Source organism: Leopardus geoffroyi, chromosome B1 (genome assembly GCF_018350155.1).
Source record: "Leopardus geoffroyi isolate Oge1 chromosome B1, O.geoffroyi_Oge1_pat1.0, whole genome shotgun sequence".
In the NCBI taxonomy this organism is placed as follows: domain Eukaryota; kingdom Metazoa; phylum Chordata; class Mammalia; order Carnivora; family Felidae; genus Leopardus; species Leopardus geoffroyi.
In genome coordinates this window covers 144,857,347-144,874,200 of record NC_059327.1, presented here as the reverse complement: position 1 = coordinate 144,874,200, position 16,854 = coordinate 144,857,347, and the positions used below count along the sequence as shown (strand labels likewise).

At 44.1% G+C, this 16,854-nt stretch overlaps 1 protein-coding gene across 2 annotated transcripts in view; it reads left to right on the top strand.

The window, feature by feature from the left end:
* The first annotated feature begins 237 nt into the window (after positions 1-237).
* The window catches only part of PARM1 (prostate androgen-regulated mucin-like protein 1), a 112,722-nt gene continuing 96,105 nt past the window's right edge, over positions 238-16,854 (top strand). For both annotated transcript variants that reach the window (XM_045473744.1, XM_045473743.1), the window contains exon 1: positions 238-340. In XM_045473744.1, the coding sequence (XP_045329700.1) occupies positions 298-340 (43 nt within the window). In that variant the 5' untranslated portion in view covers positions 238-297. The remainder of the gene's footprint in view (positions 341-16,854) is intronic.

Here is a 16,854-nt window from a genome sequence, read left to right as displayed (position 1 = left end):
GGCCCGGGTGGGAGGGGTTTGGAGGGGGCAGGCGCGGCGGCAGAGGCGGCCCCGGCTCGGGCGGCTGGGATGGAGCAGAAACGCGCCCGGCGCGGGAGCACACGCAGCTGACGGAGCCGCACCGCGTTTGCCTGGCTTCTCCGTCAGCCGCAGGAACAAACCCGAGCCGCCGGGGCTGAGAGCGCAGAGCCGCCCTCGCCTCCCGGCTCCCGCGGCAGCCAGCCGGGCAGAGGAGGAGCCGTACGCGCCCCGAGCGCTCGGTCATTCCCGGAGCTCGGCACCGAACACCCGGGTACCATGGTCTGCACGACTCTCTTCGCTCTCTGCATCTTCACGGCAGGTATTTGGGGGCGCCGTCCTCCCCGAGCGGCCGGGCGCGGGAGGGGCTCCGGCGGCCGGGGCTGGGGCTGGAGCGGGGACACCGGGAAGTAAGTCACCGCGCGCGGGCGGCCCGAGTGGCGCGAGCCTCCGGAGTTGCGTGAAGGTATGTGCGCACTTGAATTTGGGGTGGTGTGAGCCTGTGGAGAGCCTGGGCTGTGCGAGACCCAGGGGGTGACAGGGTCCTTCCTGTCGCAGCCCGCGCCCGCACAAACTCGGGGCTTTGTGGAACAGGTGGCTGCGCGACGCGTTCGAACCCTGGTGGGCGACACTGATGGCGACTTGAGGCTTTTCGGGTCTCCGAGCACACCCTGCCAGAGTCGGGCAGCCGACTTCTTGAGGCGGTTGGACCCTGGGAGGGAAGAGAAAGCGGGAGAAGGGGACGGGGGATGGCATCTGGATGGCTCTAAGCGGTGGCTGCGCGCGCGGCGGGTCTGGTTGCGGTCCCTGAGACTTGGCGGTCTCTGCTCTCCTGTCTCCCGCGTCTCTGAGGAAGTGCGCTTGGGGATGATGCGGCACTAACAGCCCCACCGGCAGCTGCCTGACTCGCGATCAAACCTGGTGTTGCAATTCTACCCCGTGACCCGGAGCCTCCTCAAAAGGGGAGAAACCGTGGCACAACCCGTTAAGTTGGCTAAAACTACCCCCCGCCCCCGACACCAATTCGGGATGTCTTCGCCGCGCGCGTCTCGCGGGTCTCGGGACCACCGACCGCGGCCTCTGGCAGGGGCTGTGGAGAGAGGATCAGGACTGAGTTCGGCTTAGTGGGGTCCGGGAGACATTCAAACAACGCTTTCAGTCTGGTGCTGGGTACCGAGCTTTTCCAGAAAATGCAGCCGGACAAGGGACAGCTGACTCTGGATAAGGTGGCAGTGGAACAAGCAGCGGAGTACGCGGACACCGGTATGTGTCGATAAGAATGTTCCAAAGCCATATGGCACAAGCCGATTTGACTGCTGCCTATAGTCCGTGAATTCTTTTCCTCCTGAATCGCTTGGGCTCCTGTAATTGTGGGCAGCGGTCGTTACAATCCTTGGAAAAGAAGCCAGGAGTTTCCTGACAGCTCACAAAAGAGAGTGCAATTTTCAGGAAAAGTTTCCAGACTTGAGAGTATAGCGTGTTTTGTTTCATTTTTGTTTTTGTTTTTGTTTTTCTCGACTTGCTGAAAGCCTGAGAAAACCTTTCGTTTTGGTATCCGCACGGTTAGCAATCGCGTCTGCGGAGGTTCCGGAACACTCTGGGCGCTTTGGCTACACAGCCTCAGCGGGGAGCGCCAGGATCCTAGCAGGTGTAACAGCCGCTATCCCAAACCACGGGGTTGCCATGTGAGGCAATTCCAGCCCCACTCCAGGCAAGAGGTGTTTACGAAATGACATGAAAGGTGCCTTTACTTTTCTCCTCGCTAGGAATCTTTTCATGAAGCTCAAAGCTCAGAAAAACTTGAGTGAGCCAGTAGAGCCTATAGATAGGTTTGTTTCCTAATTTTAGCTTGTGGCTTGTCTTTTTTTTTTTTTTTAATGTTTATTTATTTTTGAGAGAGAGAGAGAGACAGAATGTGACCAGGGGAGGGGCAGAGAGAGAGGGAGACACAGAATCCGAAGCAGGCTCCAGGCTCTGAGCTGTCAACACTCAGCCGGAAGAGGGGCTGGAACCAAGAACCCTGAGATCATGACCTGAGCTGAAGTCAGGCTCAGTGACTGAGCCACCCAGGGGCTCCATTGTCTTTTTAATTTTTATTGATAGCTCTGGCAGTTGGCACTACCCAGATTAACCCTACTAGGCAGTGTATTGTAGCTTTTTTTTTTTTTTTTTCCTAAGGAACTCAACATTTTTTTTTCTTGGTCAGGTTTAGAGTTTAGCCCAGCTGTTCTGGAGGGGAGACTATTGCCCTTGTCCATCAGTGGAGAGAGAGGGCTGGTGGACACACAGAGTAGCCTGATCCCCATCCATGTACACATGGTGGGGGGTGGTTCTGAAGGGAGAAAGCCACAGCCTCCCAGTTTGGGGGCTCTCCTGACCCTGGAAACATAGGTAACGTTTCTGCATGTCTTTCAAACTTCCATCTGAAGGAATCTCTTTAGGGGAGGCTACTTGCAGTTAGTTGTCAGGAAAATAATATAAAAATTGGCATAAATACCTCATGTGATTCTTTGCATCCCAAAGTAAGGTGTTTTCAGAAACCAAAATAGCATTTTTCTAGGAAAAACAATAGAAGCGGCAGTAAAGGAGAGAGGGGTGAGGGTTCCTGAAATGAGTGTGGCATGTATGTTTCAGTGACTCCTCTCCCAGCTCCTCTGGTGAAGCTCTGGTTAGTTTCACCCAATAGTTGCTACTTTTGTGTTCTCCTCTAGTCTTCCTCCTCCTCTCCTCTTCTTCCTCCTCCTCCTCCAACTTCTCCTCCTCTTCTTCTACCTTCTCCTCTTCCTTCTTTTTCACCCCTCCAGTAAAATTCTTCAGGTGATACCTTCTTGAGCCAGGAATGGGGCTTGGCAGGGGACATTTTGTAGCTTAGTAAATCCACTCGGTATATTCATAGCACTTACTCCTGCCTGAATAATGGACACTTGGACACTTGCAAATATGTGGGCATTGTCAACAAAAGTAATCTTGACACTTACTCACTTGTATTTTAAAAAGAAGGAAGAGAGAAAGCTTGGACCGTCTTCAGTTCTTTCAAAGTTGACTGTGGCATAAACTGTTAAGGGTATTTCACAGACCATTCTCAAACATCTCTCTGTACAAGGCACACGGGAGTCCTGCCTCCAAATTGAAATACAAGCTGGCACCATCACGTTTTGGCTGCAGAACTGAGGAGGGAAGGAGGGAGGATGGCAGGGTGCAGGAAGTTTCCATCTTCATTCCTTTCCCTCTCCCTTCTGGATTCTCTTCTCCTTGCCCACCACCATCATTGCCACCTCTTGGTGTTCTATGGCTGAATTGTTTAAAAACTTCTTCACTCAAGAGTACCTGGGTGGCTCAGTTGGTTGAGCGTCTGCTCAGGTCATGATTTTGTGGTTCGTGAGTTCCAGCCCCAAACTGGGCATTCTGCTATCAGCCTGTCAGTGCAGAGCCCGCTTCAGATCCTCTGTCCCCCTCTTTCTGCCCTTCCTCTGCTTGCGCTCTCCCCCACCCCTGCAAAAAAAAACTTCCTCACTGAGACATCTGAGATATACTAGAACTTTACAAAGCCCTTTTCCAACACTCACAGGGGACAAAAGGGAAGCAAACACAGGTAAAAGAAACACAAACCCCATGATCCTACTTTCCTGTCCTGGAGAGTCTGCCTTGTCTATCCCTGCTCTCTCCGCCAAGAAACTATCATATCTTACCCCAGTACTTAGGTTGCCCTAGGCAACGACTGGTTGCCCTTTGGTGATCAAGACCAGGAGAGCTAGACTGCAGTCGGCCACCAGCTAGAGATCCTGTTTGTGCTCTGAGCTTATCAGGTAGCTCTTCTCCAGGTGACTAACATCTAGAATGTCTTTATCATGGAAGGGCAACCCCACCCTACACATTTATGGCTGTGTTCTCACTGCCGATCCTGATATATAGGTCAAGAGCTTATCATAAGCATAGGAAAGCCTCATCATAAATCATATCATAAACCTATTAAAAATAAACCAAAAATGCACACACATTTAAGAACAGTGAGGTTATCCGTGGTTGTCTGGGAGTGGGGGTGACGGGTTGCTCACGGTCCTCTAGCCTGGTTATCTCCTGTTCCCCTGAAGTCAGTAGCACAAAGAAGTGACACCTCCTTCCCATGAAACCTGACCTGAGAAGGAGGAAGCTCTTCATTGTTATCTGATACCTTTACCAAGGCAGTGTTGCAAAGTGGTAAGCGGGAAGATTCTAGATTGCTTAGGTACAAAGCTAAGTTTTACTACGTACTAAGTGTGTAATTTAGGACAAGAAACTGAACCATTCTGCGTTTTCTTCTCTACAAAATTGGGAAAGTAAAATCTCATAAGGTTGTTGAAACTGTTAAGTGACTGAATATACACAGTGCCCGGGATGTGGTAAGCACTGAATAAGTGTTAGCCACTGTTGTTTTTATTACTCTTGTAAATAAAGTTTACTAGCGATTGCTACCCATCACGTCCCCCTCTCGGAAATAGAGTTTCTGTGCTTGTGCTTAGACTATGTAAATCAAAGATCTCAACTAATATCCTAGCACAGTGCCAGCTGTTCTGGCAAACCTTAATGTGCAAATTAAGAAAATATTCAACTGAGCCTACTAAATGCCTAATTTGGAAAGGTTAATAATGTGTCCTCTCAGCATTAGCACAACAGTCCAAAAAATGCTCTGTAACGAATAGAAGTCAAGTCTCATGAAGGACTGTATTTCTTCCACAAAGCCTTTTGCAAACTGTGTGTGTTTCAGAAGCCCAACTCAGCTAAACCTTAAAGTCAGATTCCTAGAGCCATAAATTTTGGATGATTCAGATCCAAGAATTCAGGAATAGGCAGCTCATGGTTATCTGAATGATCCAGAATGGCTCTCTTTCATTCTCTCTCTCTCTGTCTTTGTCTCTCAAGCCCAAAATCATCAGTAATGGCCAGATCTCTAATTTACCTTGAGCATTTGGGCCAGGTTTAATTGTGTGTTTTCATAAGGAAAATATTGGCCAATGTCTGATGTTTGATCAGACATTCTTAAGCAAGAGTTTTCTCTGCAGGGGTGGGCAGGTGAGGAGGTGGCCACAGAATTTGGAAACAATGGACATTTTAAAAATACTTTCAAAAGGGATTGGCTGTCTTAACACCCATAGCCTTTACAACAGTTTGCTTTCTTTTGCAAGTATCTGTCACTTAAGTTGGACATGTTAGTTTCGGAATCAGATATTTGCTTTGCTAATAAGATACTGAGTGAAACAGTTGTTTGGGAAAAAATAATGTTTCATTTGGAAGACAGTGGCAATTCTGAAAAGAGGTAGGCAGGTAGTGAGTGCGTGCCTTAGGCAATGATTGCTTTTTACTTGGAAATGCAGGGCTAATAGGCTGTTGTCCAGTGAATGTGCAAGTGGCGTGACTATAAAATAAAACGGACTTATGTGTGGCATTACTTATATTTTTAGTCACAGCTTCAATTATTTAAATGACAGAATTCATGAAACATCAGATTTTCTGATGTGTAGATCATTAAGGGCTCGTCATAATCCTTATGCCAAAGTAGCCCGTTTCTTTCACCTGTCTTTTACCTGTTTTAATGTCGTTTATAAACCTTGAGACCTTTGCCAAGGTCTCAATGATGTAGAAATCATTACAACAAAACAGACAATTACATAATTCTTTCCATCTATGTTTTTCATTGGTACAGGGTGGTATAATGTCAACTGAAAATAAGCTGTTTTAGTTTTCTTTTGGCTAGCGCTGCCAGATTTAGCAAATAAAAATGCAGGTTGCCCAGTCTAATTTGAATTTCAAATAAACAGTGTATTCTAAGTATGTCCCTCATAATAGTTGGGACACTTAAACTAAACAATTCTTCGTGGTTTATCTCGAATTCAGATTTAACTGGGCATCCCGTATTTTATCTAGAACCCCTACCTTTGGCCTTTCATCTGCGGTTCACCTAAACAAGGGGTTTGATACAGGATTAGCTCTATTTTGAACCCCACCTCACCTAGCATTAGTTGTCCTGTACCTTTTCAGTCTGTTCTTGGGAAGACAAATTTAAGAGCAGCTGTCTCTAGGATAGCACTGTTACGTGGTTTTGAACAATTGGGATTTCTGTAGCCTTCCTGAGGCTCTATTACCTTAGCCTCCTGTACCGTTCCTTTAAAAAACACACACACACAACAGTATACGTATTTTAAATGGTAGCAATGTTCTTGCCTGAGAGCTGGAACTAGAAGCCTTCTAGAATCCAGCTGGCAACTGATTAAAAAAGAAAGTTAGAGAATAGCTTTGGATTTCAATGCTTTCTTCTGTGCCAGGATCTTCGTACATCTCACAAATATTAATTATATAAGGTTTACATAATTCCTGCTGTATAGGTCTATTGGAATACTTGAAATCTGTAGGTATGGAGCCTCAAGCAGCATATTAGAATTTCAAGGCAAATTGGAAAAAAAAAAACACAACAACCTGAAGCAATTGGACTGTGGTGGGAATTTGCACCTCTTATACCTAAGGCAAAATCTGTGAATAGGTAACTGTTCGTGGAAAACCATTGTGGGAAGTTACCAGTGTGGTATTTAGAAAACATGTCTATAGGATACAAAATAAGATGAACGGTAGAATACTTTGATGATAACATCTTCCAAATTCTGACACCTGATTTACTTTTTTATGAGGGAGAAAATAAGGACAGAGGAACTCTATAGCGCAGGTGTTGAACATGAAAAGAATTGGAGGGGAGAAGATTTTGTTTGATTTTTTTGTTTTGTTTTGTTTTGTTTTTTGGCCATGGTTGAATGGGGTGATGAAAATATATGTTACCTTTTAAATTACGATATTCTTGCCAGTTTTGTGTTGTCCAGAAGCATAACCTCATTACTGACAGAGTTTGCTCAGTTACTATTGTATCTGTGACATCGGATTATTACCGGTGCTATCCGCTTCTTAGAAAATCTTTTCAGTTTCTGTTAGAAAAGCTTTTGTGATCCCGCATATGGGCAACAGACAGATACCATTATACTGGTGTTGAACATTTATTTGACTGTTAAACACTCCATGCTATATGATTCTTGCTTTGTACTATAACTCGGATTCTTTAGGAAGAACAATGACAATCATTGTAAGGATAAAAGGAGGCCCTCTTTATTCACTATGCAAATAGTGAATGCTCTCTTTATTCACTACAATGCCTTGTCAATACGTGTTTAGGGAAATGTTTAAGACACCATCATTCTACTGAGTTCATGGAACATGTCAAGTTATATCAGATTATGAAAGGATTTCAACACATCTGAGAATGAGAACACAAGGGAATCTAGATGCCCATCTGTTCATCAGAAGGTCCTAAAGGATCTGGTGGCCCTAACACCTCTTTGTTGGCTGGGGAAAAGAGGCAAGTTATTGGCGGGCACACTCTGCCAGTCAGGAATCCTTGCTATCGATGGATGCTGCCTGAGAGGCAACATCAAGATGAATATGGCCATCACCCAGCTGATGAGGAACGGAACCCTGGATGTTTGTCTTAAAAATTACAGGGGTAATGGGGACAGCATTCAGGAGGCGAGAGCTCTGGAATTCTCCTTTTTGAAGAGCTGTTCAGACAGGCCTGAGCAAGAAAGGGAATTATCAGTTTTGAAGGATAAATGATCATTCATCATTTACATTCTAGGAAATGTTGGTGGGAAAGTAAGTGTGACCTCAAATTACATGTGAAAACTGGGTCAGAAATGGACAGTAGGAAGGGATGATGGCTGTTCCAGAATTTCTACATAGGCTACATGGGAGAGGCTGGGGGTGGTCCCTTGCATGAGACAGAGAATATCAGATGCCTGAATGTGTTGGTGGGGGTGGTGGTGATAGGGCATAATAATTAAAATAATTTGGGGCTTCTGAAGACCAAACCCCCCCCCCCACCCTTATGCCACTGCTGGGAATGGAAAATGCCTCAGGTTTCATTTTTTGAGGGGGGAGGAGAAGAGATTCCTCCTCAAATTTATATGAATGTAAAACTTCGATTGGTATACCTTTTTGGGTTTGTGAAGGGTTGCAAATTGAGCCTTTCAGATAAAACAATGCGGTGGCATTTAATGGCAGGTAAGTAAGGTACCCCAGCATTGTAAAAGGGTAAGTAGAGTGAGAAAACACTTCAAGATGTCAAGAGGAATTTGCTGCTTGGTTTGGATCCAATAAGGAGGGCTGAGTGGCCCGAGGATGTGCACTTCCCGGCAGCCGTCTTACGCCTGCACCTCAAAGAGCCCTATTTTGGACAGAATCCCCTTTAAATCCTTATAGGAAGAGAAGCACAGCCCTGAAATGTATCAGGTGAGGAAGGGATTTGTGAGAAGCAACACGGTGCGGTGGAATGGGCTTTGGCCTAAGTCAGGCTGGCATAGAGTGCCAACTCCCAAGATCTCAATTTTCCCCCTCATTGAGTTATGATAATATACATTGAGTTTCCTCCTTTGCTGGATTGAGTGCCATGTTAGTTAATATTCAACAAATGTTTATGAGGCAGGTATGCCAACATATAGTAGGTTTAATTTATTTTACTTCATTGGCTTGCCTGCCCCCCACCCCTAGGTTGTAAGTTGCAGGAGGCAAGAATTTTAGCCGTTTTGTCCCCACTGTGTTCCAAGAATGTAGAACAGAATGAGACATACAATGAGTGCTTCACAGATATTTGTTAAATTAATTTTTAATAAATAACCTACATATACTAAACATTGTCCAAGACTCTGTCCACGATACGTCAATGAACAATACAGACAAAACTCTACCCTTAAAGAATTTGCATTCTTTGAGGATGATGAATTTTGACTTGGTCAGAAGAAAATCAATAGTTGAACATCTAATAGTCATCTCAAGCCCAACATATCCAAATCTGAACTCCTGGACTTCCCTCCACCAAAAGGCTCCAAATGCAGCCTTCCCCATCTCAATTAATGGCAACTCAACTTTCTAGCTGCTCAGGTTGAAAATCACGAGTCCCCTTTGAGTCAGGTTGAAAATCTTTTGAGTCTTTTTCTCTCAGTGCCCCTCATCCCAATCCTTCAGGATCTTGTTGCCCTACCTTTAAAATAGATACAGAATTCAAACACCCTTTGCCACCTCTGCTGCTCTCACTCTGGGTGAACTACCATCTCTTTCTCCTGGAATATTGTGGTGGCTGGCTCATAGGTCAACCAACTTTTGCCCTTGCCTTCCTAAAGTCTTTTCTCTACATAGCAACAGTTGATCCAATAGAAATGTATCAGATAACGTCATCATTCTATCCACAGCTCTACAGTGGCTTCCTATTGCACCCAGAGTGAAATCCCAAGTCCTTCCCGTGGCCATTAAGACCACCATGAGCCACCACCACATTCATCCTTGGACCTGGGCCTCTGCATCTTCTTCACTCATCCCACGCTAGCCACACTGGCTTTCTTATAGCATTCGATGGCTGGTTCCTCTGTCTAGCGCATCCTTTCTCCGGATGGCTAATTCCCTCACCTCACGAAAATCTTTGCTCAAATGGCACCTTCTCAATGAGATTTCTCCTGACCAGCACTTTAAAATTACAGCCTGTTGCACCTCACAATACCATATTACCAGTGCCCCTTAACTGCCTTTCCCTCTGCTTTTTCTTCAATGTCTATCTCCCTCCATCCCTTACCCATCCCTGCCCCCCCGGGATTTTGTCGGTTGTTTTCTGTAGGATCCCCAGTGCTAAATACTATGTGGCACTTAGGGTGTGCCCAAAATATATTTGTTGAACTGAATGATTAAAATACATTTTTGAGGGTGGCCAAAATGAAGACTTAATTCAAATTTTACGTTAGATCACCCAAAAATGAGACATTGGCAAACTCACTTACTATCAGGTGCTTATGTCTAGTGTTTACAGTTAGTTTTTTAAAAAATATGAGTCAGCCTTTAGTTTTCATTGAGGGTTACAAAAGCTAAGCTTTAAAATCAGCTTTTTTTTTTTTTTTTTTAGCTATGCACATACAAAACACTTCTTTTAAAAATGTAAGCCTTCCCCACCCCCACCCCCCCATGGATGTCATTTTAAAATAGCTGAAACGTCTTAAGTTCTCTGGCCAATTAAGAAAATGTCACCTTGGGGGGCACTTGGGTGGCCCAGTAGGTTAAGCATCTGACCTGGTTTCGACTCAGGTCATGATCTCATTGTTCCTGAGATCAAGCCCCAGGTTGGGCTCCATGCTGACAGCACAGAGTCTGCTTGGGATTCTCTCTCTCCCTCTCTCTCTGCCCCTCCCCACTCTCTCTCTCTGTCTCTCTTCTCTCTCTCCCTCCTTCCCCAACTAAAAGAGAGAAAGTCACCTTGGGACACCTGGGTGGCTCAGTGGGTTGAGCATATGACTCTTGATTTCAGCTCAGGTCATGATCTCCTGGTTCGTGAGTTTGAGCCCCATGTCAGGCTCTACGCTAATGGTACAAAGTCTGCTTAAGATTCACCCTCTCTCTCCGCCCCTCCCATTCATGCTCTCTCTCCCTTTAACTCAAAAAAAAAAAAAAAAAAACAAATAAACTTTAAAGAAAAAAAGAAAATGTCACCTTTAAGGCACCTGGGTGGCTTAGTCAGTTGAGCATCCAGCTCCTGATTTCGGCTCAGGTCATGATCTCATGGTTTGTGGGATGGTGCCCTGCATCCATCCGGCTCTGCTCTCTCTCTCTCTCCCCCTCTCTCTGCCTCTCCCTTGCACGTGCACATGCTTGCTCTCTCAAAATAAATAAACATTAAAAAAAGAAAGAAAGAAAATGTCACCTTTGAGCTCAGCTAGAAAGATAAAGATACCTCCACTATTTGAACATTTTTGAGAATTTTCTGAATAACTAAAAATAACCCAATGGTGAAAAGTAATTTGAGTCTGAAGGAAGCATGACTGGCGGTTTCCCAGTGATGTTTGAGAAAGTTAAGTAAATTCAGATGCTGAGTGTTGAGAGCATAAGTTATTTACTAATAAACTTGGAGAACAGAATGGGGAGTTTTCTTGGCCTTAAAGACTCTGCATTCTGCCTTCACTGGTCATTCTGAAATATGAATTGTGTTTTAGTCCAAGCAATGGATGGAAGTGATGAAAGCCCTGACTAAATCAAACCTGCATCCCAAGAGCACGTGTTACCAACCTGCGGGGCTGACACCCCCTGACAGGGCTGGTGTTAAAATCACCCAGGCTGGCATATCCCTCAGCTTCATTATCCAACAAATGTTCATGGAACTCTCCGGCTCACATAGAAACATTTCATTATATAGCAGCTGCCAAAAAGAACAGGAGCTTAGGATATAACCACATTCTTGTCTGGAAGCCTCAGGGGCAATGGTAAAATTTAAGATTGTACTTGAAGCGCAACCTATAAACAAACCAAAGAATAGAAAAGATGACACTTTGCATTAAAAACACCTGCCTTGCTTGACCAGTGAGGTCCATTGCCCATTCTTGAGGCGGGAAGGTGCCCAGGCATCTTGAAGTGTAGCAACATTGACTGTAAACTGGGGAGGAGCAAAGGACAGTGAGTCTGCCCCGACGCTGGAGGACCAGCAGGGAACTGTCTCTGGGGTTGTGGGCATGACTCTGGACGACAGGTGACCATTCCCCCACCTCCCCGCTCTGGGAAAGACTGTGTCCCCGACTGAGATGGAAAGCAGGGCCTATGGTAATTCTAGGCTTAATTTTTGAGGAACTGTCAGACTGTTTTCGAAAGTAGCTGCATCATTTTATATTTGTGTAGTCCATCTCAATAAAGCTATTCAAGTAACATTTTTTAAAGTTTTTATTTATTTCTTTTGAGAGAGAATCCCAAGCAGGCTCCGTGCTGTGAGTGCAGAGCCCAGCACGGGGCTCAATCCCACAACCGTGAGATGATGACCAGAGCCAATATCAAGAGTTGGATGCTTACCCCCCTGAACCATCCAGGCGCCCCTCAAGTGAATTTTTTTTAAATAAAGGAAGGGAAAGGAACATGCATCCACAAGACAAGTTTCCCCAAATCTCGAAGACAAATGTGGCTGCTGAAGGAGCAAAAATTATTACATCACTGAGAACCGTTCCAGTTTGGAGGGTTATCAGAAAGAGGGAGAGATGTGATTTTTGAGATTAGGAAATTTACAGCCAAGTTTTTGTTAAAAAAAAATGAAATGTCAGTAAGGGATTATTGTCTCTTGTTTTGTAACAGTTTTTAAAAGCTGCCCCCCCCCACTGTTTTTTTTCTTATTATGGAAACTATAAATAGACACAGAAATTGACAAGAATGTGTCTCTTACTGGCACAGACTTGATTCTGTTTGTTTTGGTTAAGAACTTTTTTTTAAGTAGTTTTTTTAAGTAGGTTTCACACCCATTGCAGAGCCCCACATGGGGCTGAACTCATGACCCCAAGACCAAGACCTGAGCTGAGACCAAGAGTCAGCTGTTTAACGGAGCTACCCAGGCAACCCTTGGTGAAGAACTTGTAAAAATATATTAATACGTTGGCAAAAATAATTAAAATGTTAGTACATTGGAAATAATGTAAATGTCTAGGTATAAAGCACTAATCCAGTAAACTAGCATACATTCAAGGTTCATTCAACCACCTAATACCAAGCAAGTGTTTGGATGAATGAGGCGGTTGGTTTATTTATGTACTAACACATTAAATAGGTTACGATATGCTGAAATAATAATTGTCACTTTATATTTCACAATTGTATCAGAAAAGCAAGTTACAGAATAAATGTACATTGTGATGCAATATTGAAAGCATTATTTTTATGTCTGTGCCTGCACTGAAAATGATTCAGAAGAATCCAGTGGTTATTTCTGGCAGGTGGGCTTTGGATCAGTATTGCTTTTTATGCTCTTTTGTTGTGTCTGAAATTTTTTTTTTTTAATTTTTTTTTTCAACGTTTATTTATTTTTGGGACAGAGAGAGACAGAGCATGAACGGGGGAGGGGCAGAGAGAGAGGGAGACACAGAATCGGAAACAGGCTCCAGGCTCTGAGCCATCAGCCCAGAGCCTGACGCGGGGCTCGAACTCACGGACCGCGAGATCGTGACCTGGCTGAAGTCGGACGCTTAACCGACTGCGCCACCCAGGCGCCCCTGAAATTTTTTTAATAGTTTGTATTACCTTCACAATTAAAAAAGTAAAGATAGTATCAATAATTCAATTCCTCTTTATCAACATTTAATGTGGCTATAGTAACTGCTGGATAGCTATTTTTATCCTCAAAATCTTGATTCAGAAATCCTTCTGATGGAGCCTTCAAAAACTCTATCTTAGAAAAGCGGAAACCTCAGGAAGGTTTACAGGATATCACTGACGTAATGGGCAGGGAAGGTTCTGGGAAGGAATTAACTTAAAGTAATATTATATTTTGTAAAACCAGAGCGCTACATAAATCATTGATCAGAACAACTGTCTCAGTATTTTAAGAAACTCTGACTTAACTGATCAGTATTTCAGATACTTCATTCATTTTTAATATCTTGATTTTGATGTTTTTGTCACTTATGGGAGCAATTTTAAATTAAAACATTATTCTAACCTTCTCTAAAATGAAATCTGTCATCTTAGACATCAAATAAGAAAAACAGTCCGCAAAGAATATAGGATTTGTTTTTCTTCAGCAACATTAAATTTGTTATATCATCTTTTTGATAAAATAATCAATGAAATGTGGTTTAAACAAATGTGAAAGCATCCATTACTAACAGCCCATGAGCATATAGGGCAACCCCTTTGTATTCCAAATAAGGCTCATAAACATGCTAGTATAAGGCAGAGATTTCGCATTTGTAATTTTTAGTTTTAGTAGGTATCGCACTATACTATGATGTTGATTTCCTTTGCCACTTCATCTAATCCTCCTCTAACAACCCCATGGGAGAGACAGTACCAATCCCATGTTGTAGTTCAGGTCACTGAGTCTCAGAAGTTAAGTAATCACACAGCTGATAAGTGACAGAGCTAGGCTTTGAACCCAGGTCTGTCATCTTTTACCCACCTTAGCCTCTACTGTCTTGAATGGCCAAATCAGACTATGTAAATTTGGTCTCGGAAGTTTCTCTCTCGACTCTGGTCCTCTTCCCCATCCCCGCATCTACAGACTTGACCGAGGACTTTGTCATCTTTTCCTAGACTGTCACAGTAACTCCTAAATGGTCACTGGCCACCCTTTCCCTTCTCACAGTCTCTCACCACTCTTTTGGAAATCATTCAGGCCAGGCCAAACTGCCTGCTCCCCACCAAAGGAGGAGAAGCAACCCTAGGTCTACTTAAGAGTCTTCTAGGTTTCTAGGTGCTCTGATTGTGGCTGCTAAACCCCATTTCCACCAAAGGAGGAGTGCCTGGATGACTTAGTCGGTTAAGTGTCCGACTCCTGATCTCAGCTCAGGTTGTGATCTCACAGTTCATAAGATCCAGCCCCGACTTGGCCTCTGTAATGACAGCACAGAGCCTGCTTGGGATTCTCTCTCTCCCTCTGTCTCTGCCCCTCCTCCTCTCACACATGCTCTCTCACTCTTGTCTGTCTGTCTCTCTCAAAAACAAATAAATAAAATTTTAAAAAGAACGAAGGCTTCTTAGAGAAGTGGCGAATTCCACGTCTGTGTTAGAAAATACATAAGATGAGCCTAGAATATCTTGTTCTACCAGGTAGTAAGAATGCTGTCAAAGGCTACCAGGCTCCTGTCAGAAAGACTCAGAACCACTTAACGAGGCTCCCACTGGCCAACGATGGAACAAATTGAACGTCAGTAAGGATAACTGCAGTGGATTGGATCACATTGCTCAAACTCACGAGTTAATTGTGATACCAGAACAAAACAGTAACAGCACACAGCTTCATTGGTCTCCCTTGGAGGAGGCTGTTATTTTGGGAAATAAAAGATAAATAGAATTACAATTCTTGATTGATTGATCTTATTTTTGCCTTTATTTTGTGCTGTGTCCCACGGGGTGACCACATCCTAGATGATGGGATGACTGTCTTTATATAGGTATCCTAGCTAATAAATGAAGATGACATTGTAGAAATAGAAGAGCACCATATTGTATCACCTAATGAGTTAGTGAATCTTGGCACTGACCTTCACTGGCTGACAACACCGTGAAGGGTGGCATAGCCAGATACTATATCTCCTGATGGAAAGGTACACCATCCCCTGTGAAATAGGCTTCCCACACTGAAGGGGACCCACATCTGATCAAGCCTCCACATCCAACTGTGAAGTCACAGGAAATACAGAGGCCCAAAGAGGGTGTTAAGTAACACCACAGAAGTGGAATCAACAAGCTTCTGACCACAGACAACTCTACAAGACAGACATACTTGGTTTCTTCAATAAATAAATTGCAAGGAAAAAAGGGAGATTGAGAGAAAGATGGGGAGGCAGGATTTATCGATGAAAAAGAGACTTTAAGAGAGACACAGTGACCAGTCACAATTGTGGACCTTACTTGGATCAAACCAAAACTGTAAGAATAAATTATGATATTTCTGAGACAATTGGGAATTTAATCATTGCCTAGACATTTGATGATATTAATGTATTATCATTTCAGTATGTTTTAACATACCCATATGTTTTTAGCAATAGCCCTTTTAAATGTTCATTTGTTTTTGAGAGAGAGAGAGCATGAGTTGAGGAGGGGCAGAGAGAGAGGGAGACACAGAATCCAAAGCAGGCTCTAAGCTCTGTCAGCACAGAGCCTGACATGGGGCTCGAACTCATGAACCTTGAGATCACAACCTGAGTCAAAGTTGGACGCTTAACCGACTGAGCCACCCAGGTGCCCCACAGCCCTTATCTTTTAGAAATACACACTGTTATATTTACATAAGAAGTGCCACTGTGCCTAGTATTTGCTTCAAAATCCTAGAGAAAATAGTTTTTTGTGTGTGTGTTGGGGGGGGGGGGTTAACAGAAAAAAAATGATTTTGGGTTGATAATTCTTGAAACTGGGCAAAGGGTACATAAGGGTCCACTGCACTCTTCTCTCCCATTTTTTGTAGATGATTAAATTTTCCCATTATTCAAAGTTTTTATAAAGAATTTTCCAGAAACCCCCCATTTCTTACAGAAACAAGTCCAACCTGCTTAGCAAGTGGCTTAAGATCTGAGAGGCAGAACGAAAGAGAGATAGTGCGGGTACTCATGGTATGAGAGGCTACAGAAACAAATAGATGATTCTTGTTTGGGAAGTCTTCCCCAGGATGGAAGCACACGCCACGACCTTCAGCCCTTCGCCCTGCCAGTTCCTCATTCTAGAAAGCTGTACTCCATTGGCTGCCAGCCAAAGTTCTCTTCATCCTGTAAGCTCAGATTCCCCTTCAGCTGTTTGCATACGTTACCCCTTTAGACTTCCGGCCTTTGGAGAGGAAGAATGCTGTCTTAGCTTCATATCCCTTGCCCAGGTGTGAGTGTATACACAGTAGGTGCTCAGGACTCACTGGGTTGAACTGACGAATCTGAAGCTCAAGGATGGAGACCCAAGATCTCACAGCTCCTTAGCGGCTGAACTTAGACTACAAATCTCATGTTTATAGGAATAGGAGTGCCCCAACTTTAAAGACTCCAAAGCCCCTTCTTCATTGTTCCCTAGCACTCCTCCACTTAGAGTTAGGATTAAAGGCTTCATGATCTCTGAAAGAAGTAAACCATTGGGGTGTCTGGATGACTCAGTCCGTTAAACGTCTGACTCTTGGTTTCAGCTCAGGTCATGATCTCGGGGTTTGTGAACTCAAGCCCTGTGTGGGGCTCTGTGCTGACAGTGTGGAGACTGGGATTCTCTCTCTCCCTCTCTCTCTCTCTCTGCCCTCCCCTGCTCATGCTCTATCTTTCTCAAAAAAAAAAAAAAGCTTAA